This window comes from Dendrobates tinctorius, unplaced genomic scaffold (assembly GCF_039654945.1).
Source record: "Dendrobates tinctorius isolate UK_male_01 unplaced genomic scaffold, ASM3965494v1 ptg000165l, whole genome shotgun sequence".
Taxonomy (NCBI): domain Eukaryota; kingdom Metazoa; phylum Chordata; class Amphibia; order Anura; family Dendrobatidae; genus Dendrobates; species Dendrobates tinctorius.
This window is the reverse complement of record NW_027361832.1, coordinates 5823200-5843484: the sequence shown is the minus strand read 5'-3', so window position 1 is coordinate 5843484 and position 20285 is coordinate 5823200. Positions and strand designations below refer to the sequence as shown.

General features: G+C 43.4%; 1 protein-coding gene across 1 annotated transcript; it reads right to left on the bottom strand.

Annotated features, from left to right (window-relative positions):
- Nucleotides 1-582: 582 nt before the first annotated feature.
- Nucleotides 583-19944, bottom strand: LOC141053048 (uncharacterized). The gene is made up of 4 exons (XM_073550378.1): nt 19935-19944; nt 19687-19848; nt 18892-18966; nt 583-1258 (listed from the first exon to the last, which is right to left on the bottom strand). Exons 1-4 carry the CDS (start codon nt 19942-19944, stop codon nt 615-617), a joined length of 891 nt encoding a protein of 296 aa, XP_073406479.1. The 3' UTR covers nt 583-614.
- Nucleotides 19945-20285: the final 341 nt, after the last annotated feature.

Genomic DNA, 20285 nt, shown 5'->3' with positions numbered 1-20285 from the left:
TAGAAAATGGTTTGAGAGAAAGCACTGGAGACTTCTAAGGTGGCCAGCAATGAGTCCAGACCTGAATCCCATAGCACACCTGTGGAGAGATCTAAAAATGGCAGTTTGGAGAAGGCACCCTTCAAATATCAGGGACCTGGAGCAGTTTGCCAAAGAAGAATGGTCTAAAATTCCAGCAGAGCATTGTAAGAAACTCATTGATGGTTACCGGAAGCGGTTGGTCGCAGTTATTTTGGCTAAAGGTTGTGCAACCAAGTATTAGGCTGAGGGTGCCAATACTTTTGTCTGGCCCATTTTTGGAGTTTTGTGTGAAATGATCAATGTTTTGCTTTTTCCTTCATTCTCCTTTGTGTTTTTTCATTTAAGACAAATTAAATGAAGATAATAATACCAAAGAATTTGTGTTTTCAATCATTTTCAGGAAGAAACTGAGTATTATCTGACAGAATTGCAGGGGTGTCAATACATTTGGCCACAACTGTACATGCTAAAGAAAAAAATGTGACATGGACTCGGCATAATTTGTATAAAATGATATTAGAGAGACACATTGAATCTTTTTGGTGGTGAAAAGATATTTTCTTTCTTATTTTTTTAGGCGTATAGTCATCAGGTCACCAGACTAGATATACAACAGTAACAATAAAGAAAAGTATAGCAATGGGGAGCAAGTAAATGGTCTTCCAACTGGAGGTACTTTGGACTTCTGCAGTTGACACTTCTTGGTGATTAGCTGAACCCTGCTTCTTCTGATCCTGGTTTTCCTCAGCAGACTTGCATAGGTTGGCAATTCTGCATTGCACCTTGTAGCTCAGAGATCTTTTGGTCTTATGTGGTTTACAAAGTCTTATCACTTTTTGCTCAAAAGTCCCACAATTGCAAAATCTACTTTCTTTCTCGTTAAACATGGCCACAATTTTGGAGACTCTGTTCTCCGGGAGAACTTGTGACCGCGTCTTACTTAATGAGGAACATGCACAGACGGGTTTGATACTTTGACTCTGGTCCTTTCCACGTCCAGTCTTGTTTTCATTCACTCTGATTATTGAACTAACAAGTTCCTGACCAAGTAAAGCTTCAGGTGTATTCTCGGTTTCTTCTTTGATGGCCACAACTTGATTGCCACAAATGTTGGTCGTTGGTGACAAAACATTTTCACTAGTACATTTTATGGCATCATCTACAGTTTGAGGTTCTTCACTATGGGATACCAATTCTGGAGGCTCAGAAATGTTGTCCATGCAGCCCTTGTTACTATCTAAAAGAAACAAGCAAAAAATAGCAATGGTTTATGCTTAAGTTTGCAAGTTATAAAACATATTCAGATGCTTCATGTCTCAAAGGTGCGCTGATCTTCAGGTATAAACTCCAGTCTGGTTCCCAGCAGAGCATCTTCTGGTTTGTCAAATACCTAAGCATCTCCATCACAGCCAAGGCATGGACAGAAAATCAGTCTGACTACTGGGAGCAGATCGGTCACCAGATTTCACAAAACAAACTATATATGTTAATTAAAAGGAACCTGTCAGCAGGATTGTGCACAGTAACCTACAGACAATGTCAGGTCAGCGCCGTTATACTGATTACAATGATACCTGTGTTGATGAAATCCGTCTTGTGGTTGTTGTTTAATCTTTATTTTTAGTTAATGATATGCTTGTGCCCCGGGGCGGCCTGTATATATACAGCTCTGGCAAATTTAAGAGACCACCTTCAAATGTTCAGTTTGTCTGATTTTTCTCTTTATAGGTATATTTTTCAGTAAAATGTAAATTGTTCTTTTAGTCTATAAACGTCTGACAACATACAGTATCTCTGAACTTCCAAGGAATAAATTTTGTATTTTTTTTCTGACAAAGAAAAATGGTCAAAATCAAAAAAAAAAAATCCAGTGCTTTCAGAACTCAAATAATGCCAAGAAAACAAGTTCATAATCATTTAGAAGCAACAATACTAATGTTATAACTCAGGAAGAGTTCAGAAATCAATATTTTGTGGAATAACCATGATTTTTAAAAGCAGCTTTCATGCGTCTTGGCATGCTTGCCACCAGTTTTCACACTGCTTCTGACGCAAAAATGTAAGCATATATATACCTTGAAGAAAAAAATCCTCTTCTACATTCAGGCGCCGGTGGTGGCGTCTGTGCTGCAGCATCATCACATCTATAATGTGTATGTAATTCATTTGCTTGATGTTATCCGTAAATTCATTTTAAAAAAATGCCTATAGCCGCTACTGCGCAGGAAATGTTTTCTTCTCTAGCAACATGGTGCCGCCGCCTGCGCAGTAGCAGCTATCGGATTGGATCTTTTTTTTTTGTTATAAATTTATGGATAACATGAAACAAATGAATTACATACGCATTATAGATGCGATCATGCTGCAGCGCAGGCACCACTGCCGACGTCTGCCTGCAGAAGAGGATTCTTTTTCTTTTATATATATATATATGTACGGTATATAATATTCAGTCTGCAAACTAGGGGGCAGGTCAGTGAGTGATCAGCGTCCTGTCAGAAGCCATACACATGAATACCTAATCATAGCACCCCATGAAGACCCCCCCCACAGGCCGCCCCGGAGCACGGGCATATCATTAACACAAAACTGAAAATAAAGATTAAGCAACAACCACAAGACAGATCTCATCAACAGCCAACCAAGGTATCATTTTAATCAGTATAACGGCGCCGACCTGACACTGTCTGTAGGTTACTGTGCACAATCCTACTGACAGGTTCCCTTTAAAATATATTTTAGACTTGATGAGACTGGTGTATTAACTATGAAAATCCATGGCTGTATTATACTATATGTATTATACTATATTAAAAGCAGGAACTAGGGGAAACTACAGTATATGCAGATTGTTATGTCTGCCGGCACCTCTGTATGGTTCCCTTCCTCCCACCATGCGGGGATGCCGGCTTACTCACCACCTCGACAGCAGCAGCTTTCCCTTGTGCCTCCTCCCTCTCCTCTGTGTGTCCCGCGCTGTGATCTAGCAGCGCGCTAAGTTCAAGCGCGTGCTTGTTTAGCTTAGGAAAATTACTTCTCAGAGGAGATCTCATTTACATGTATAAATATATGTACGGTCAATACAGAGGACAGCACATGGCATATTCCTTCCAAAGACCGTACTAAGGACCAGGGGGCCCTCATCACAGGTGGAAGAAAGGCGATTAAGGCAACTAAATAGGAAAGGGTTCCTTACAGTTAGGCTGTGTTCACACAGAGTTTTTTTAGTGGTTTTTACCGCGGTTTTCACTATAAAACCGCTATAAAACCGCTAAAAATAAGCTGCACAGTCATTTCTATGCATTTTGCACTTTTTGTGCACATTGATGCGTTTTTTACCGCGAAAAAAATGCATCGCGGTAAAAAGCGCAGCATGCTCATTAATTTTGCGGATTTTCCCCGTTTTAGGCCTCTTCCATGCGGTTTTAAACCGCTGCGGAAAAAAACCGCATCAAAAACGCATCAAAACTGCGCAAAAAACGCAAGCGGAAAAATAGGTGTGGTTTCTGTGAGGGGATTCAGGTTTTTGAGCAGAAAATTTCTGCAACGTGTGCACTTAGCCTTAGAGCAGTTACACTGTGGAATTCCCTACCACAAGAGGTAGTAATGACAGACACTATAACAGCTTCTAAAAAAGGGTTTGATGATTTCCTTAGTACATATAACATTGTGGGTTAAAGATTGGTGGGAAAGGTTGAATTTGATGGATCTAGGACTTTTTTCAACCTATGTAACTATGTAAATAATGTTAAAAATAGTTATTAGTCTAGCTATAGTGTGTGGGAGCTAATAAGTCCAAGTGTGTTCAGTTTCTGTCCTCCCAGTCTGACTCACAGCTTGTATTGAGCAGTGTGAGATGTCAGCAGCGGGAAGGAGGGACATTGAGGAGCTGGCAATAATTCTAGGTGTATGGAGATTCAGCAGCAGCGGAGGAGGACATAGGACACTGAGGTGCTGTCAATCAGGTTAGATCGGTGGAGATTGAACTTCAATTTTCACAAAGGATTATACAGCCATACTTACGTGGATTTTCACAGTTAATATACCAGCCTCAGCTGGTCTAAAAGATGTATTTATTTATGTATGTTTGTATCATGAAATTTGAGAACTGCAAGGCTTGTTTAGTAGTTTAGTAAAAAACAGGGAAAGTGTCATATTAGTCAAGTTCTTGCGTTATTTATACACATGAAAAAATGAATCAGTGCTTCCACTAAAGATAAAGAAACAAGTGCATAAAGCTGCATAAAACATTGCACAATCTGCCTTCCAGTCTTGGTAAAAACACTGATAAGAGGTGATATGTGCTAATATGCTCAGAGTTTCCATTCCATACCTGCAAATGTCTATGAATAAAGAGCTTGTCACTTATCTCGCAATGCAAACAATTCTATCTCGCTATTCAGTCCTGTTAGTATAAAGGTACTGTCACACTTAAGGCCCCGTCTCACTAAGCGATCTCGGTAGCGAGATCGCTGCTGAGTCACAACTTTTGTGACGTAACAGCGATCTCACCAGCGAGATCGCTGTGTGTGACAGCGATCAGCGAGCGGCCCCCCTGCCGGTATCGCTGATCGCTGCAAGAAACCTCTGGACATTTCTTTGGTCGCTGGTCTCCCGCTGGCCAGCACACATCGCTATGTGTGACAGGCGGGAGACCAGCGATCAGGTGTAAACAATAATAAAAAAAATAAAAAATATAGTTATTCTCACCTTCCGACGTCCCGTTCAGCCATCCCGCCTCTCTCCACGCTCCCGGTCCCAGTGATCCTTTGCACGAATGACCGCGAGACTTTGTTATCCCTCGAGACCGTGATATCTCGCGGTCATTCTCGCAAAGGATCACTGGGACCGGAGCGTGAAGAGAGGCAGGATGGCTGAACGGGACGTCGGAAGGTGAGAATAACTATATTTTTTATTTTGATTCTATTTTTTACAGGGATGGCCAGCGATGCCGGGCGCTCGGCATCGCTGTGCTGATCGCTGGTGAAGCTGTCTGTGTGACAGCTCACCAGCGATCACATAGCGACTTACTAGCGATCCTGACACCTTGATATCGGTGTCGGGATCGCTGGTAAGTTGCTTAGTGTGACGGGGCCTTTAGCGATGTACCAGCAATCCCGACTAGCGATATGACACGGTCAGGATCGCTGGTACATCGCTAAGTGGTCGCTAGTGAGCTGCTACACAGGCAGATCTCACCAGCGACATCGCAGGGGTCGGGGGTCGCTACTTACCTGTCAGGCGAGGCGATCCTGACGTCCTCCCGCCCGGCTCCACGCGTCGCTCGTCGGCGCCACAGGAAGCCCAGCAGGAAGCTGACGACGAGAAATGGTCCAGGACGTTCTCGCGCGATCAGCGATAAGCAGCGGGGGAACGGTCGGAGGTAAGTATCAGACATAGCGATATCACTAGCAATATCACTATAACGTCACAAAAACCAGTGACGTTATAGCGATGTTGCTAGCGATATCGCTTAGTGTGACAGGCCCTTAAATGTGTTTAATTGGCATTTCCACCGGCTTTCTGCTTTTGACATTTGGTGTATGTAATCAGGGCCGGCTCCAGGTTCTTGTAAGCCACGGGCGAAAGAGTCTCAGTGGATCCCTTTAACACATGCCATGATTCATAATGCACAGATAGAAATATAGGTACAATGCCAAGAAATAACTTACTTATTACATTACTTGAGTGATATCTATTGTAAATTCTACAATAGTTCAGAAACCGGTGAATCCTCGCAGCGCACAGTGCGTGCCCTGGGGGTATTCAAAAGTCTGCAGTCACAGAGTTATCATCATGTTATCATTTTAGACTGGACAGTATAGTCCTCCATACATTATTATGGGCACCACATAGTAATCTGTACAGTATTATGGGTACCATGTATTGCTTCATACATTATAAGGCTATGTGCACACGGTGCAGATTCTGCTGTGGAATTTTCCGCGCAGATTTTGCTAAATCCGCAGGTAAAATGACCTGCGTTTTACCTGCGGATTTAGTGCAGATTTAGTGCGGATTTTCTGCAGTTTTTGTGCGGATATCCCTTGCAGTTTTACACCTGCAGGTGTAAAACTGCTGCGGATCCGCACAAAAGAAGTGACATGCTGCAGTTTTAAATCCGCAGCAAATCTGCGCGGAAAAATTTGCAGCATGTGCACTGCGTTTTTTGTTTTACATAGCCTTAAATGGTACTGTACATCACTTGCAGATCTGCTGCAGATCCGCAGGACCATATTCGCTGCAGATCCGCAGCACAATCCGCACCGTGTGCACATACCCTAATGGACCCAATTTATTGCTCCATACAGTGATGGGCCCCACATAGTGCTCCATACAGTAGTATAATGGGCCCCACGTAGTGCTCCATACAGTGTAATGGGCCCCATATATTCCTCCATATATTATATAATGGGCCCCATATTGTTTTCCTTACAGAATAATGGGCCAAATATAATGCTCTATACAGAATAATGGGCCACATATATTCCTCTATACAGTATATAATGGCCCCTTATAGTGCTCTGTACAGTATAATGTCCCCATTTATTGCTCCATACAGTATTATAGTCCCATATATTGCTCCCTAAATTATATAATGGCCCTATATAGTTCTCCATATAGTATATTGGCCTCATATATTGCTCCATATAGTATAATGGCCCCATATAGTGCTACATACAGTGTAATGGCCCCATATAGTGCTCAGTACAGTATATAATGCTCCATACAGTATAATGGCCCCATATAAATGCTCCATACAGTATAATAGCCCCATTTAGTGCTCTATACTGAATAATGGGCCCCATATATTACTCCATACAGTATAATGGCCCCATATATTGCTCCATAGTGCATAATGGCCCCATATATTGCTACATACATAAAAAAATCATATACTCACCTCTCACCTCTCCTCATTTCCTGCTGCTGTGGTTGCCTCAGTGTCTTCTGACTCTCTGCATTGATCAGCAGAGGATTTGCTGTAGTAACCATTGCATCCTCTGCCCTGAGACATCACAGAGTCAGAAGACAAACAAGGAGGGACAGAGGGCGCTCTACCGTGCAAAATAGAGAAAATTTCTCTATTATTATGTGGATGTGCACACCATTTTTTTGGTTGGTCTTTCTCCTCCCCAGTTCTACAGAGTCAGAAGACACCGGGGCAGCGTGAAATGAGGAGAGGTGAGTACTTGAGGAAGGTCAGTGCCAGTACTGGCACCGGTCTCCCCTGACTCACTCATCCATTAGGATGCTGGTATCCCTGACAGCGAGTAGGACCCCCATTCATCCAGGGCCCCGACATTTGCCCAGCTGCGCCGGGTGGTGACGCCGGCCTTGTATTTAATCGCCTCCTCTCCAGTGCCTTTCTAAACTTTCTATGCCACAAAAAGAGTTACCTTTTATTTTACCATTATGTACTCATTTGTAATGTTTCAACAGTGGATGTCCTGCAAATTGCTGTTTGATGTTATACTGTCTATAGCTTGCCAGATTTCTTTGATTTTTTCGCAAACAAAACTAGGTTGGGGTGGGATAAGTTTTCCTATAATTTTGTCCTGATGTAGAAACGACCTTTGGTTATTCACTATCCGTCTGTGTAACCTGCATCACTAAGTATATTGCGTTATTTGAATATTAAAATTGATTTAATTTATCTTCATACCAGTATCAATGTTCTTAGAGATTAATAAGGATTCTCTATGTATTTGTTCTAAGTTCTTACTTGCTTCCTTTAATATTGTTTCATTATATCCCTTCTGCATGTTTTATCATATTTATCATGTTCTAGCCGTTAACCATTTGGGATTTGGTCATTTATTTTATTCACTGCAAACTCTGGGCATATTAGCACATATTACCTCTTATCAGTGTTTATAGTTTTTAATTGTTTAATTGTCTACTATAAAATGTTTTTGCAACTATATTGTGTTCTCCAAAGGTTTTGTTTTTACACTATGCATTTTCCATGTTAACTGAGAGTGTTATAACAGCGCTGTATTAAAAGAAATCAGCAAGTGGGTTTTATTATATACAGTAGTTTCCAATAGGGATGTGTACTTATTCTCCCTGTATGAGGTGCCCAAGTAGCAAGCAGCAACACAGCAGAAAAAGAATATGCCCCCACAATAGTTTAGGTTTATCGCTGTGTGAGATGTAATGATACAGCCCTGATCTCCTGGTCTAACTTCCTGCATGATTAGAAAGTGCAGCTGAGTTTAGCTGTGTCCTAATACAAACCTTTCTATCAGCTATCCTCTTCTCATAGCACAGCCAGCTATGCCATACTGTCCCTTTCCCTAGACTGTTTTTCCAGAGATGAGTCACACTGTTGTGCTCACAGCATCTTATAATCTCTCTGAAGTTTTTCTGCTGTTGCTGTGTATTTAAGGCCTTGTCTCGTCTTGGGGTTCAGGTCTGCAGCCACTAAGTGACTGGAGATTTGTGAATCCTCACAGCGCATGCTGTCAGGAGTCGCTGGGAGCAGTAGAGCATGTGACCTCAAGTATGTGATTTGAATATATACGGCCATGTGCTGACTAGATGGTCACAGACTCTTTCAATACAAGTGAATTGTGCATGACTGGATACGTCTAGTCAGAATGTGGCTGGGAGTATGCAAATTGCATACTTGCAGTCATATGACTGCCTGCTCCAGTGTCGGCAACAGAGAATCTACACAGCAAGCAGTACATGCGATGTGAGGATTCACAAGTCTACAGCCACACAGAATGACTGCAGACTTGTACCACAAGGCTAGGCAACCCCTTTAATGATTGATATGCCCCCAATGAACATTGTCTGCTAGCAACCACTTGGACTTAAGAAAAGTTGACTCATTAGGTGTCAAATACTTTGAATGCTAATATCTTCTCAGCGGAGAGGCGAAATTTAGAAAAAAAAATGTTTTATTCCTTTCTGCAGCAACTGTTAAATCACGTGTCCAGTTCAAAATGAAAAATTTGGTTGCAAAGGTCCACATTAAGACATAGTAACTCGCACTTTCAGTTATAATAAGCCCTGGAGGCAGATTCTCAGGGAGATCTATGTCCGGCCCATAGATCTTAACTGCTCATTTACATGTTAAGAAAAACATGGATTTTTCTGGAATAAGACATCCGTTCACAGATATCAAGGTGTCCTTTTATTCACCTTTCTACATGCCCATATAGATGGCTTAGGAGGGTTGATCGTATTGACAGATGGGAGAACGCACCATTGTCCAATTTATCAAGATAGGAGATACTCAAATCACTCAGTTCACATGGTCCTGGATTTAATTACAAGAGTTAGGAATTCAAAGAAGTCATTTACATTTCTATGAAAAGTGACTCTTTTGAATGAATTCCTCTTCTCAATCAGGCTATGTGCACACTTGCGGAATTGCCGCGGAAATTTCCGCGGCAAATCTGCAACTCCCTGCTGCGGGAAATACATAGGAAATCCACATGTGGAATTCCCACGAAAAACTAGCATTTTGCAAGTGTAATTAGCTTGCAGAATGCTAGCATTTTCCAAGCGATCTGTAGCATCACTTGGAAAACTGATTGACAAGTTGGACACACTCGTCAAGCATAGTGTTTATTACAAAAAAAGAAAATTACAAAAGCATAATAATACAAGTATAAAGCATGAAAGTACAGTAAAATAGCAGCAGGTGATGGCACAGGGTGTATCTCGAACAAAATATGCTATTCGTCACCAAAGATGTTGAATCTCTGTACACATGTATTCATCATGACAATGGCTTGGAGGCTGTCATATTTTTTCTCCAGTAAAGCATTATTGATGCAGAGATTTGTGACCCGGTATTGGACCTGTTGCGATTCGTGTTGACCCATAATTTCTTGACATTCAAGGGTCGGTTTTATTTACAGCGACAGGGGACCGCCATGTGAGCAGCATGTGCACCCTCGTACGCTAATCTCTTAATGGGATATTGGAGGAGAGGTGTATTTCATTGAGGCCCACATTCCACTCCCCAGATCCTTGGATTGTATCGATATATTGATGATGTTTTGTTTATTTGGAAGGGTTCCATTCAGGACCTACATACGGTACCTTTATGTCATCACTGAATCACAACGGGTCCAACATCAGGTTCAGGTATACATACCATTGTAGGCAGATCTCTTTTTTGGATATTAAGCTTACGGTTAACTATGATGGATATGTCATCATCAGTAAATGCGCTCCTACATGCCTCCTCAGCCCATACAGCATCTACCATCCGTGCAGTGCCCATTGGGTAATTTGTTCATGCCAGGAGGATTTGTTCCTCTGATGACGTGTTCGAGATGCAGGCAAAAGACCTTAGGGAGAGGTTTGTGGACAGTGGGTACAGTGGGAGGTGTATTAAAAAGGGATATTTGCACGCTAAAAATATTAGGCGGAATTATATACTTTCTAATTCCAAGATTGAAAAACGAAATGATGCAGGCATACGCTATATTTTGACTAGTAACCATCAGTGGGAAACCATGCGCAAAATCTTGACTCACCATTTGCCTGTACTAATGACTAAACCCACACTCTCCAAACATCTGTCCAATTACCCTCAGATGACAGCTAGGAGAAGCAAAAAATCTTAGGGACATTCTCGTCAGGAGCCATTATGTAAGCAAACCAAGGGATTTCTTTGGAGCAGGAAAGCAAAAATGGTGTTTTATCCATGTGGAGACTGCCTGGCATACAAGAATATGATCCGTTCCACATCTTTTATTTGCTCAGACCACAAGAGGGAATATAAGATCACAAATTACATTTCATGCAGCACTGAGTTTGTTGTATATTAAACAACATGTACTTGTGATGTTATACGTATATGGCATATCGACCTCGTGTGAATTGCGGATACGTGTCCCCAAACACGTGAGGGACATTATGGCGGCACGGGATGTCATGGACATCACACTTCTCAAGACAATCCCCCGACACTTTAGGCTGCACCATCGCTGTAACCCCAGGGATCTAACAATTAGGGGAATAGACAGAATACGTAGTGGGATTCCGGAGGGGGTGATTTGAAATGCAAATAGCCCAGCTCGAATGCTGTTGGATCACCACACTTGGTACCATGACGCTAGTGGGTTTAAACGAGCAAATATGTTTTGCCTCTTTTTTGTAGTATTCGGATATTATACGAAATGAGTTTCTGTGACTCTAGACTTGGATTTTAACCTGAGTGTTTTTTTTATTATCCCCTTCTTTTTCTTCTTTTATTATTTTTTTGTTCAGTATTATTTACCTTTAGGTGAACATTAAAGGAAACCTGTCACCCCCCCCCAGGGTGACCTATATTAACATAGACAGGAAACCCTGTCTATGTTGATATAGGTCTTCTGATTTACCCATACCCTTTATTGTTTTGTGTGAGATTGCATTTTTGTGACACCCTGTGCCATCACCTTCTGCTGTTTTACTTTCATTCTTTATACTTGTATTACTATTAGGCTATGTGCACATGCTGCAGATTCACCTGTGGGTTTTTCCGCGCAGATCTGGGTCGCCCTCGCACACCCAGGGCAGCGGGGTATTCGGTACCGGGCCGGTGTCAAGGCGGGAATGTGTCACAGCAGCGGTGACCCGGTCCGTGGCCCTGGGAGCCCAATATCAATGGCGGTGATGTTAATGGTGTTAAAGTTTATATGAATAGTTTGTGACGCCACCCGTGGTGTTTGGCAAGTAAGGCTGGTTTCACATTTGCGTTTTTTAGCGCTGGAAAAAAACGCATATGTGCGCATGCGTTTTTTCCCCTATATTTAACATGGGTGCGCATACCTGCGCGCTGGTAAGCGCATGTATGCGATTTTCATGCGCTGCGTTTTTTTGGGGTGTGCGTTGGTATTTTCCAGACGCAGCATGTTGCATTTTTTGGCCCTTGAAAAAATCGCATGCGCACGTATGCGCACGTTTTGCGCTAAAAATGGCCATTATAGCCTATGGATGCGCATACGTGCGCACTGGCATGCGCAGGTATGCGTTTTTTTAGCGCTGCGTTTTTTTGGTGGTGTCCACTTGTTGTCCTAGTTATAATCTTCTAAAGTCAAAAAAAAAAAGTCTATATAAAGGAGGTGCCTGCCAAAACTCTGCCACTACTACACTGACAGATTGAAGAGCAGACAGTCAACCAAGAACCCATTATATCAGCGAAGAATGTGAGTATATTACATTATATGCCTGTCCTTTTAAATTATGTATGTACTAATGATTTTTATTATTTTTACATGCAGTATGTCTTCAGAATCAGAGTATTCCCCATCGTGGCAGGAATTGGCGCAAGCAGACCGTGAGGTGATTATTTTCGTGCATCTGGTAAGTATATCTGCTGCTTCTCCAAATCTCTTACGTTTTTTTCAACTTTTTTAAGACATCGTCATCATCATCTTCTGCGGACGGGACTAGTGAGGGCGAAGAGCAGGAGCAGCGAAGCCAAGTCCCGGTGGTGATACGGAATGTAAGTATCAAATGATTTGTAATGTTCTTTATTTTTTATCTTCTATTTTTACTCTTTTTTATGTTTCTTTTTTTGTAACTTTTTATTCAATTTAAATTTGATTATTCTAATGAATGTGTTTTGTCTAGGTTCCACAACGGGATGAAGACGTCTACCTGGATAATGAGCAGCTCATCAGCCTGGTCCAGGAGCGTTCGCCGTTGTGGGACAGCCGTGACCGGCTGCACAAGGACATTGTGGTGACCCGGCGGCTATGGAATGAGGTGGCCGCAGCGTTGATGGATGGCTGGGACAGCGCCACAGCATCCTCCAAAAAGGCGTTTAGTGAGTATTTCCCTGCTCTGTATTGTGCCTCAGTGACTGTTGTCCTTGACGGCACTGTTGGGTTTCGTGCTAGGCGTATTCTAGCAGGAAACCCAACAGTGTCATCGGGGTCTACAGTGACTGCTTTGAGTATTGTATTGCTACATTGTGCCGCAGTGACTGTTGTCCTTGACGGCACTGTTGGGTTTCGTGCTAGGCGTATTCTAGCAGGAAACCCAACAGTGTCATCGGGGTCTACAGTGACTGCTTTGAGTATTGTATTGCTACATTGTGCCGCAGTGACTGTTGTCCTTGACGGCACTGTTGGGTTTCGTGCTAGGCGTATTCTAGCAGGAAACCCAACAGTGTCATCGGGGTCTACAGTGACTGCTTTGAGTATTGTATTGCTACATTGTGCCGCAGTGACTGTTGTCCTTGACGGCACTGTTGGGTTTCGTGCTAGGCGTATTCTAGCAGGAAACCCAACAGTGTCATCGGGGTCTACAGTGACTGCTTTGAGTATTGTATTGCTACATTGTGCCGCAGTGACTGTTGTCCTTGATGGCACTGTTGGGTTTCGTGCTAGGCGTATTCTAGCAGGAAACCCAACAGTGTCATCGGGGTCTACAGTGACTGCTTTGAGTATTGTATTGCTACATTGTGCCGCAGTGACTGTTGTCCTTGACGGCACTGTTGGGTTTCGTGCTAGGCGTATTCTAGCAGGAAACCCAACAGTGTCATCGGGGTCTACAGTGACTGCTTTGAGTATTGTATTGCTACATTGTGCCGCAGTGACTGTTGTCCTTGACGGCACTGTTGGGTTTCGTGCTAGGCGTATTCTAGCAGGAAACCCAACAGTGTCATCGGGGTCTACAGTGACTGCTTTGAGTATTGTATTGCTACATTGTGCCGCAGTGACTGTTGTCCTTGACGGCACTATTGGGTTTCGTGCTAGGTGTATTCTAGCAGGAAACCCAACAGTGTCATCGGGGTCTACAGTGACTGCTTTGAGTATTGTATTGCTACATTGTGCCGCAGTGACTGTTGTCCTTGACGGCACTGTTTTTTTTTTTATCAACAGTGGACAAAGTCCGAACACGTTGGCGTTCGATCAAGGACCGCTTCAACAGTGATGTTCGTGCTGAGGGCCAGGTTCGCAGTGGATCTGCGTCAAGGACCAGAACTAGATACCGTCACTATAACGCGTTGCAGTTCCTAAGACCGGTCCTTGCCACGAGATCGTAAGTATTATAAATTTTGGGTTTTTATTTTTATTAATCTGTGTTTTTCTAATCCACAGCTGATGCTTCTTGTAAAGGCATGGTAGTAATGATTTTCCTTTCTTCAACAGCACCTGGAGCAGCACCCTGCAACCTGGCCCTGGAGCGGTCCTTCCTCGGACGTCCTCTGACCCGTCCCAGCCATCCGACAGCCAGGAAGCACCTTGCAGGTCAACCACACACACAGCTGGTGACCAGGAAGCTGGGCCATCAGGTGTTCCCCTGTCCCAGGTCTCTGCCACTGGTTATGCGTGCACTACCCGCCAGCGGCAGAGGGCCTTGGACAGGAATGTCTTGCCCGAGTTTATGCATTTGAGCGAGACATTTAATTCCAGCCTCAAGTCACTGTCCGACAGAGTTGAAAGCGGTTTTGCACTCATGGAACGTGGTTTTAACCACTTTGAACACCGCTTCAATTCTGTAGAACAGCGCCTTGACCGTCTGGAGGCCGACCTCAACAGACCAGCACACCATTTTTTTAGTAAGATTGAAAAGGGCATGGCGGAACACCTTAGTCCTGATCAACAGCTGAATGTGCTGCAGGCCTGCAACAATGCTTTCTTGCAGGCTATGCAGCATAATCGGTACGGTCAGCAGTCAGTGGTGTCCTTTCCACCTGTGCCACCATTGACTCGCTTCACCTCACTACCGACTTGTGCTGCATACCACTGCACGGACACCTCTATTCAAAGCCAGGACACCCACCGTTACACCACCACAAGTCTGAGTGCAGCTGGTCACTTCACCGACACCACCATGGCAAGCGCTGCTCCTGTCTGGAGCACCACCGCCACTCCCATGCATGCGTGGAGCTCAGCCACCACTAGGCAAACATGGAACAGCCCTGCCGCTACAACAACGTGTAGTAGCCCTGCCACCACCACTCTGCAAACCTGGACCATCACTGCCGCCACCAGTCCTCCTGCAAGGACGAGCACTGACAACGAAGAGCAGCAGCAGCAGCCACCTCAGCAGCAGCTCCAGCCACCTCATCAGCAGCCACCTCAGCAGCAGCAGCAGCCACCTCAGCAGCAGCAGCCACCTCAGCAGCAGCTGCAACCACCTCAGCAGCAGCTGCAACCACCTCAGCAGCAGCAGCCACCTCAGCAGCAGCCGCCACCTCAGCAGCAGCCGCCACCTCAGCAGCAGCAGCCGCCACCTCAGCAGCAGCAGCAGCCACACCTGCAGACGGGGGACCTACACTCAATATTTGCCCCTACTTCAAGGCGAAATCCATCAAGGCGGGCATTGGGCCAAAGTCGGTCCAGGCACACAAGCCTACGGCGACATGCCATTACAACTAATGTACCTGAACAGATTTCCTCTCCTCCAAGTGTTCCTAGTTTGATTCCCTTAACTGGACTACCTTCCCCCACAAGTTTTGTTGCCCCTTCCCCTCAAACACCGTCTTCAACAGCAAGTGTTGCATATTCCCTGCACACCCCCAAATTGAAACCATCTGCCCCCAAACGCCGGAAAAAATAATTTTTTGGTTTATTTTTGTGATAAAAAATAAATTTACATTTGTGGTTCACCATTACTAAGTTTCATTAATGTTGTTTGCGCCGCTCACACACACTGATGGGTAAATACATGTTAAAAACCAACCCAAGGCCTAGTATAGTCATATGTGAAATAACACGGACTAGTATAGTCATACCAAGGCCTAGTGTAATAACTCGAGTTTTACCAACTTGGATCTGGTTTCATGAAAAACAAAGTGTTGAAACTTGTCTTAAAAATAAGTTTCTTTCTAGTTTCACCAGTTTGTTTTTTGTGAAACAAGATGCTAGTTGTTAAAAATCGAGTTATTACAGTAGGCCTTGGTATGACTATACTAGGCCGTGGTATTTCACATATGACTATACTAGTAGGCCCAAGGCCTACTATACTCATATTTGAAATACCACGGCCTAGTATAGTCATTCAAAGGCCTAGTGTAATAACTTGTAAGTTGGAATGGAGCAGATTACATTCATCCACTCAATGCTGACTTGTATTCCCCATGGACTTTCATTGGGGTTGGGTTTTGAGGGTTGTGTTTTGAGAAAATCACATACTTTGTTTTCAACTAGTTGCACAATTTTCTCTTGAAAAAAAATGGTTTCCTGATTCATGGCCTGCAGCTTTGCTCGTTCCAATATATTTCACGCAGACTAGCAATGCTGCATTTTAACTCATATGTGTATTTACCTGCCCAGGTGTGTGAACATCAAAAAATTCAGTTATACATGGGAAGTTTTTTATTAAATTGGAGTTTCAAAAATATAGTGCACTCAGTAATGGTATCAAATAAGGTTTTTTATTACCATAAACAAACAAAAACATTACACCATTTCATCTTGCCAGTGCACCCGTCCTACATCAGAAATAAAGTAGGCCGCAAATTGGTCCCTCATTTGGCCAACTTCAATGGATGACCTGAGAGTGTGCTGAGTGAATTCAGGCAATGGGTTAGGAGCATTATCGTCCAGTTCAAAGGTCGGGTGCTCTTTAGCCATCACAAAGTTATGTAGAACCACACAGGCCTTCACCACCTCATCGACTGTTTCAAGTTTAAGATTAATGGCCGTGCCCAGAATTCGCCATCTGGAAACAAGAATCCCAAAAGCACACTCGACAGTTCTTCTGGCCCTGGTCAGCCTGTAATTAAATATTTTTTTGGTGTGGTCCAAGTCCCGGCTGGAGTAGGGTTTCAGTAAGTTTCCGCACATTTGAAAAGCCTCATCGCCAACCATTACAAAGGGCAGTGGCGGAGCTTCGGTGTGAGGAAGAGGCCGTGGCATAGGGAAATTAAATTGGTTGCCATACAACCTCCGGCCCATGTCTGAGTTTTTAAAAGCCTGTGAGTCATTACCACGGCCAAATGCTCCAATGTCCACTGCTACAAACATACATCCGGCATCCGCAATCGCAATGAGTACTATTGAAAAGTACTTTTTGTAATTATACTACTCAGATCCCGTTCTTTGGGGTTTGATGATCCGTATGTGTTTACCATCAACAGCTCCCAAACAGTTGGGAAAATTGCATACTGTCCAGAATTTGTCAGCAATTTCCATCCACTTTTCAGCGGTGGGCAGGGGCATAAATTCTGGGCAAAGAACATTCCAGAGAGCCCGGCAGGTGTCAGCAACAATTCCAGACAAGGTAGAGATTCCAATACGGTACTGGAAGTGTAGTGAAGATAGGGTTTCTCCAGTCGCCAGGAATCTGTGAACAGACAAAGAAGTAAAATTAATATTTATGTATATTATTTTAAAAAACTATAAAATAAAATATTAGTACATTCACGAAAACTAATTACCCATGGTTTTGAATACTAAATTTAAAAAAAAACCATCAGACCGCACCCCTTGGTTTTTAAAACATACCGTAATGTCACCAGTAGCCGTTCCTCAGGAGGAATCGCACGACGGAGCTGTGTGTCCTGTCTCCGGATGGATTGTTGGACACGAGCAAGCAAATCCATGAAACTTTCGTGGGACATCCTGATATAATCTGTAAATTTCTCCGGGTTTGCCTGTAGCTCGCTGTAGAGGGTGTGGTATGCCCCACGGCTCTCCCGGAGTTCAACAATCGGATGTATCCACATACGCCGCCGTCTTCGCTGCCTCTCTCTCTTCCTTTGTTCATGGCAAGCAACTGCATACGCCTGAGCCATCGCGATGTCCAAATCCAAGTTGAAGTGAAAACTCTTCCAGCGCAGATCCATGGTCACGAGAAGAATCAAGCAAATGTGAAGAATACTGTAGACAGGGTCTATATATATTAACATACCACACCCACAATGAAGTCCCATTGGTCTTGTGTGTTGTTGAATGGTTGTTTTTTCATTTTTGTGGGGTTTTTCCAAAATCTGTAAAAAAACGCAAACGCACAAAAAACGCATACAAACGCGCAAAAACGCTGCGTTTTTTTCCTGCATGCGCATAAAAATGCTTGAAAAAAACGCAGCGTTTGTATGCATTTGTATGCGTTTTTTTAATGCGTTTTTTTGCGGGAAAAACGCGCTGCAAAAAAAAGCAAGTGTGAAACTAGCCTTAGATGGTAAGCCAACGCTGCATACTGATCCACTGGGACTGATGGTGTGGTGCAGCAAAGATAGTATAGCTCCCCACAGGTGGAGCTGTAGTCCCAGGGCAGTGTAGGTGCAATGGATGAGGAGAGGCGCAGAATGGTATGGATGATGTTACCCAGATGTAGCAGTGCTGGAATAACTGGAGGACACCAGAGTATGCGGTTCCAAAGCTTTATTCACTGTTTGCAGTTCACACAACTGCCTGCCTCCGTACTGTGTTCTTAGGAGAAGGTGCAGTACCTCTGTGGTGATTGAAGCCTCAGAGGTGCCACAGATCCGCAGGTAAAACCGCAGGTAAAGTGACCTGCGGTTTTCCTGCGGATTAGGCTGCGGTTTTGCCCTGCGGTTTCACACCTCTACTATGTTAAAGGTGTGAAACCGCTGCGGAATCCGCACAAACAATTGACATGCTGCGGTTTGTAAACCGCAGCAAAACCGCGCGGAAAAAACGCAGCGTGAGCACAGCGGGTTTGAAATGCCATAGGCTAACATGGTACTGTACCATGTCTGCGGAACTGCTGCGTTTCCGCAGGGCCAAAAATGCTGCGGAAATGCAGCAGAATCTGCAGTGTGTGCACATAGCCTTATGCTTTTGTGATTTTCTTTTGTGTAATAAACTTTGACATTTTTTTTACATGAATGTTCTCTGGACTTTTTTGACTCCCAGTCACTTATAGATATCATGCATAGTATAGTGTCCTTTTCTTTTGCCAATTTGGCTTTTTCTAGAAATTCTATAAATTGCTTACCTAATTTTCCAGTATGCTTTTGGTTTGGATGTTTTTGTTCACCGCTATACAAACAGCAGGCAGAACTGGATGGGACTGGTGTAAAAATATAAAAAGTTACAACACTTTACTGCTCTGAGTTACCCCAAAATTTTATAACATTTCAAAGTTTTACACCTATATGTGAAGAATGTCTAGGAACATGGTATCTTTTTCAGGTATATTTGTCTCTGAAATCTTCCTAGAAAAGCTCCACAAAAGTGTCCTATAAACTGAACTTAATGCACAGCAATGTCAAAATGACAATGCTGTGCTCATGTTCCGTCTTATGTTCCTTCTTTTAACAGTTTCAGGGTTTGGAAATCCCTAAAGTGGTTAAAACAAGTGACATAGCCATTCTACGGGCAGCTTCCCCTCGGAATTACCTGCTCTTTATACGTCACAGTAGTAAAAGACATCGGCGGTGGATTTGCCACAAGAACGACGGCAAAACTGCCTCTTAGGAAAACTCATTGGCTGCAGTGGTGTCTAAAAGATGTTGTGTGGTCACAGCCTAAATCAGTTTTCTTAAAATATTAAAGATAGCCTTCTGACAATGCTTGTGTCCTGGGGACAATGAGTCAAAAATTAACGAGGAGAGGGCAATATTGCACAGGGACATCATTCAGCCTAAGGCCATCTCTTCTGATGATGCCCAAGTACATGGAGATGTTAGAGTTTTGAAACACAATGTATCTAAAACAATCTGTATGAAATACAATTACTAAAGCAACTGCAATGTTCAGCTTGTACAGGATTTACAAGGCGAGCTGTTACCTTGTTCTTTTTCATCTGTATTCTGTTTTTGTAGGTTATGCTTTTTAATGGTTTCAAGAATCATATATTTCCTGGTAAGAACAGTCCCTGGCTCTGCTCCATGGGTGTTTTCATGGTCTTTTGGCACAAGCTGAGGATTTTCCACTGAAGGCACCAAACATCCTAGAAAACATACATAGCATTCACTATGTAACTATGCACTCTACACGCAGTAAGAACAAGCTGTATATAAAAATACCAAGTAATACTTTGGGTCATCACGACGTTTTGGATAATGGAGTGCAGTAAGAGTCATCTACCAGGAGCTGACGATGGTGTCGTCGCTGGCATGAGAGATCTTGGGCCTTCTTGCCCAGAACCCCACTTTGCACTGTCGTCAGCCCTGGCCACAGCTGTTAACCATTTCAACGCCACAGTCAGTCTCTGACAGTGGAACGTCTGTGCAACATGTGTGTCTGCATGCACTTACTGGCTTCCATCGGTGTCCTTTGACATGATTGTGGGCCCTCAATGGGTTAGTATAGTATTGCAGTATATAGTACAACGATAGGATGATCATAGGTTCAAGTCCACTAAGAGGGCTAACAATTAAAGTAAAA

Bases quoted from the DNA above. Each gene is read 5' to 3' on its own strand.
- LOC141053048 (XM_073550378.1), bottom strand. The intron at 18,967-19,686 runs GTAACAGCTCGC...TTTTTACACCAG, and splicing joins TACAGATGAAAAAGAACAAG to TCCCATCCAGTTCTGCCTGC. The intron at 1,259-18,891 runs GTAAGCAATTTA...TGTTTCTTTTAG, and splicing joins AAAGCATACTGGAAAATTAG to ATAGTAACAAGGGCTGCATG.